The following is a 5,522-nucleotide window of genomic DNA, read 5'->3' as shown; positions in this document are numbered from 1 at the left end:
CACGCGCACCTTCGTTTTGGGATCACTACTACTTTGTTATCTCCCCTTCTTCTTAGCTCTCCTGTGTGACCGTTCTGTCCGGCATTCGCCATGATAGATCGCTAACCACTACACATATTTTTTTCTCTCCTTGTTTCTTTCTGTGTTCCTTTCTGTGGAAGAGCATAGGCTCAAAACGTTAAAGACTTTTTCAATTCCCGAGCGTTATACTAATACATCTGTTTGTTTTCTACACCACCTGTCTTCGTCTTTTGTTTTTTTGTGAATTCTCCCTATATATATATATATATATATATATATATATGGATATGATGTGCATATTTTGTATGTACATAAAGGTTGGCATTTGTTTGCTTTGCTTGTCACTATCTTCATGAAATGGTAACATGATTTTTACAGTCTTTGTTAACATGTAATCTGGTTGCTCTGCATTTTCAAAGACCATTGCAATAAAAAAAAAAATCCCTTAGTTGAAAAATAGGTAACGGTTGGTGACACTGCCTCAAATAAATCCCTGTGTAGCCCTTGCTAGTAAGGAAAAAACAATGTTATGTATTATTGTATTAATGATATAGCAGTGGCTATTTGCTGCTTTTCCCCTCCAACAGTAGGACTTGAACTAAATACTGGAAGCTAATGAGGCATACAGTGATTTTACAAAATTTTGCAGTGTTCTCACTGTTTATCATAATGATATGGAACTACCCCATGGTATCTGTTTACAGATATACTTTGATCACCATCATCAGTTGTTGCATGCACATGTACACCGTAACTTTGGCACATCTACTCTGGTAACTACCATTAATTTTTATGCACATGTGCACACTATCACTACAGCACATCTACTTTAGTCTGAAGCATATTATTAAAAAAAGCTCTGACTGAAAAATCACTTCTTTTGTATATTACCAGGTGCATGGTTGCAGGCTTACAAAGCGGAACAGCTGCGCCGTCTTAATACTGTATTAAAAACAAAGATTATGTCCAATGAGGAAATCAAGAAAGAATTAAAACGACATACAAGTAGAAAATCTAGTAAAGGCATTTGGGGAAAAACTTCCTTTCTTTTTGATACTCATTATATTGTAAGTTGTACAAGGTTTCAGTCATATTAATAATTTGGTTAGTTTGAAAATTGTTACTTCATGCAACTTGATATGCATAAGATTGTTGACTTTCAGGATATTTCTGATTAAAGTTAGGAGTTTTATAGTAGTAAATTACAGGGGTTATACTGAAAGTTATGTAAAGGTAGGTGTAACTTTTTATTTGTTGGCATACATTGTTCAAATTGCACACTTCCTTTAAAGCAACTCTTTATCCTTTCTTCTTCGTTACAGACAAATAATGGGTTCCAAGGAGAAGCAATGTGCTGTGAGTTCTTGTTGTAGGAAGGGATGCAGGCTGTCTAACATTTATAGAAGGCTACAAGTTGTTTATTGGAGATGACACCGTTGATAAAAGCAATGTGCACAGATGGATGAAGATGTTTAAAGAAGGGGAAACCATCATTGAGGACAGACCATACTGTGTGAACCCATGAACTGCAACCACTGATATAAATTGCTAGCAAGAAGATGAAGAAGTCATTCATGAGGACAGATGAGTCACAATTCATGAGCTTGCTGCACAACTACTGTATTCACAATGCATTACAGAAGAACATGCTGGAAGACTTTGGGTATTGGAAAGAGTGTGCAAAGTGGGCACCTTGGCAGCAAACACCTGATCTGAGGGAGAAAAATGTGAAAGTCTGCTAAGATTTGCAGGAATTATTTGAATCCAATGAAGATAAATATCTTTTTCTTTTTTTTTTAATCCAGATCATTAGCTGGGGATGAAATGTGGCCATGTCTTTGTGATCCAGAAACAAAGGCCTGTCCATGGAATGGCATCACACCATTTCTCCAAGGCCTAAGGAGTTCAAGAGCTAGCGAGAAAGTCATGATGACTGTTTTGAGGGTATGAAAATGCATCCCTCTCTTCAATTTTCTGGAATATGGCTGTACCATGAACAGCAAGCACTACATTGGGACACTCAAAAAGATTAGGGAAGCTATTAGAAGAAAGAGACCAAACAAGAATCTTAAAAATGATCCACATTCAGCCATGGTTAAGGGATTGCTTTCGTGATCATGAGATCATGGTTTTGATTCCCAGCTGTGTCATGTTCTTGAGGAAAACATTTCATTTCATGTTGTATCCATCCACCCAGCTGTATAGGGGTAACCTTGTGATGGACTGGCATACAAGGGTGAGATGGTGACTCAGGAACATCACCTGAATGGAGGTCTTATAAGCTACGTCTTATATTCAGTGATCAAAAGGACGAATAGTACAACCAATACTGTGAATCCCGATTGGTTGGGATTAGTTGTTCAACTGCACTGAAGGTCAACAACAACAACACATCTTTTCTCAGAAATCAGATAATCAGCAAATTGGGCTTGTCAGTGTTTCCCTTATCCATCTTACAATCCAGATCTGGTACCCTCTGACTTCCATTTGTTTGGTGTGATGAATGACAGTCTCCAAGGACAATAACTTCATGATGCTAAGAAGGGGAAAGTGACTGTGAAGAATTGGTTGTAACAGTGCACACTTGAATTTTTTGAAAGAGGATTTGAGAGTTGGGTTCAGTGATGGCACAGATGCATTGCTTCTAATGGAGACTATGTTGAGTAGTACCTTTGCATAGAGGAAGAGTTACTCTACTAACATGTGCTGTTTGAAAGACATAAGTCAACTAATAAAAGTGTTATACCCACTTCAGGACAACCCTCATAAAACATAACTAAAAAAAAATTTATAATTAAACCTTGGGAGAGGCATTATGCCGGTAATAAACACACGCACTGGTTCAGTCCTTTATTAATTTATAAACAGTATATAGTTTTTTTGTTAAATCATTTCATTGCACTCTTGCAATCTCTTCAGTAACTTGTCTCTCCACTTCCATTTATTTTGAATGTATGATATGGTGTTGTTTTGAAACTGTTCGGTATGAGCATGTGAGTGTGTGCAAGCTCGTATATGTACACATACGAAAAAAAAAAAATTTATAGTTTCACACGTACTACAGATTTTACATAGGCTATTTTATTTGTATTTATATGCTCTATGCAGTTAAAATTAGACACAAAAACTAAAACTGAGTTACCTAAGACAATATTGGTTTCAAGTTTTGGCACAAGGCCAGCAATTTGGAAGGAAGGGGGTAAGTCTATTATAACGGCCCCGAAAGAATAATAGGCAAAGCTGACCTTGACAGAATTTGAACTTAGAATATAAAGACAGACAAAATACCGCTAAGCATTTTGCCTCGCATGCTAATGATTCAGCCAGTTTGCTACCTTATCTTAAGACAATATTTAAACCCTTAGGGCTTTGTGCCTAGAGTAGAAAAGAATATTTAAACCCTTAAAGTGTTATCAAGTACATACCTGCAATCTTACAGAGTACAACAGTTGTACCAGTTCAATACTATATTATGTGCAAAGATTAATTCCAGTAATGAAATCCAAGCCATATTCAGAAAGCAAAAATCATAAAGGTATGTCTCAAAAATCTTTTAAAAAATTTTCTTAAATCTATTTAGTTTTAGTTGCTACAAGTTACCAGTTTAATTCTTTAGAGGATAAGCTGGTTGCTTTGCCAGATAGATACTTCTGTGGAAATACAAAGAAAGATCCAATCTTTTCAATATCTATAGTTTTTAAAGAATTTTCCAAGCCTGATATGATTCTGATATGTTTTTATATAAGTTTAAATAACAATTTTATTTTCTTTGTACAATGTAAAAATATACCTCCTCCTCCTCCTACTACTACTACTACTACCACTACTACTGCCACTACTACTACTACTACTACTACTACTACCACCACTACCACTACCACCGCCACTACTACTACTACTACTACCGCCACCACCGCCACTACTACTACTACCACTACCACCGCCACTACTTCTACTACTACTACTACTACTACTACTACTACTACTACTACAGTGCAGAAACAACAGTCTTCTTCATCATAGAATTAAACCCAGATAATCAGCATTATCTTTCATTATCTAAGGTTTTAAAAAGTATAAGCAATGGAAATATACTGTAATTGATGAAATTGGTACCTCAAAATTGGGTTTAGGCAAAAGAAGTAAATATTGGTTTCAAATTTTGGCACAAGGCTATCACTTCTGGGAAAGGATGTAAGTAGATTACATCAACCCCAGTGCTCGGCTGGTACTTATTTTATTGAGCCCCGAAAGGATGACAGGTAAATTCAGCCCTGGTGGTATTTGACCAATCGCAGCAAAACAAGTAACTAAACTGTTTATACACACATCATATCTAATAACTTCAGAAAATACACAATTATATAATAGACTATAGTCATATATTATTGAATATACTATATTGTAGAATACACTATTTTGATGTAGAATAAACTGCATTATAGAACACACTGTTATATTATAGAATTTAGTGTATTATAGAATATACTGTATTATAGAATATACTATATTATAGACTTCGTTAGATAATAATGAATAAGGTGCAGGAGTGGCTGTGTGGTAAGTAGCTTGCTTACCAACCACATAGTTCCGGGTTCAGTCCCACTGCGTGGCATCTTGGGCAAGTGTCTTTTACTATAGCCTCGGGCCGACCAAAGCCTGGTGAGTGGATTTGGTAGACGGAAACTGAAAGAAACCCGTCGTATATGTGTATATATCATCATCATCATCATCATCATCGTTTAACGTCTGCTTTCCATGCTAGCATGGGTTGGACGATTTGACTGAGGACTGGTAAAACCAGAGGGCTACACCAGGCTCCAATCTGATTTGGCAGAGTTTCTACAGCTGGATGCCCTTCCTAACGCCAACCACTCTGAGAGTGTAGTGGGTGCTTTTACATGCCACCGGCACGAAGGCCAGTCAGACGGTACTGGCAATGGCCATGCTCAAAATGGTGTATTTTACGTGCCACCTGCACGGGAGCCAGTCCAGCAGCACTGGCAACGATCTCACTCAAACTCGCTCGAATGACATGGTGAATAATTTAACCCAAGAAATACCATACCTGAATAACATAGTGACCGGTCATAAGCTTTTTTACTTAATCAGAACAGACCTGGGCTGGGGGTTGATCAATAACTTGGATCTCCACAAGACAAGAAACACCACCATCAACAACTCCAATACAAACACTAAACAACAACAAGAGCAGAACCACTGCCAATATCAACACTACCAGCAATACCACCACCACATAGACAGACAGACAGACACACACACACACACACATATACACACATACATATGTGTGTGTGTGTATATATATATATATATATATGTGTGTGTGTGTTTGTGTGTCTGTGTTTGTCCCCCTAGCATTGCTTGACAAACGATGCTGGTGTGTTTACGTCCCCGTCACTTAGCGGTTTGGCAAAAGAGAACAATAGAATAAGTACTAGGCTTACAAAGAATAAGTCCCGGGGTCAATTTGCTCGGCT

The 5,522-nt window shown here is 37.3% G+C and overlaps 1 protein-coding gene across 1 annotated transcript in view; it reads left to right on the top strand.

Moving 5' to 3' along the window:
• The window catches only part of LOC106873252 (uncharacterized), a 61,220-nt gene that overhangs the window by 7,488 nt on the left and 48,210 nt on the right, over positions 1-5,522 (top strand). The window contains exon 2 of the mRNA XM_014920540.2: positions 916-1,088. Coding sequence (XP_014776026.1) covers positions 916-1,088 — 173 coding nt within the window. The remainder of the gene's footprint in view (positions 1-915; positions 1,089-5,522) is intronic.

Source organism: Octopus bimaculoides, chromosome 9 (genome assembly GCF_001194135.2).
Source record: "Octopus bimaculoides isolate UCB-OBI-ISO-001 chromosome 9, ASM119413v2, whole genome shotgun sequence".
In the NCBI taxonomy this organism is placed as follows: Eukaryota; Metazoa; Mollusca; class Cephalopoda; order Octopoda; family Octopodidae; genus Octopus; species Octopus bimaculoides.
The sequence above is the reverse complement of the archived record's forward strand: the minus strand, read 5'-3'. Positions and strand labels throughout refer to the sequence as shown.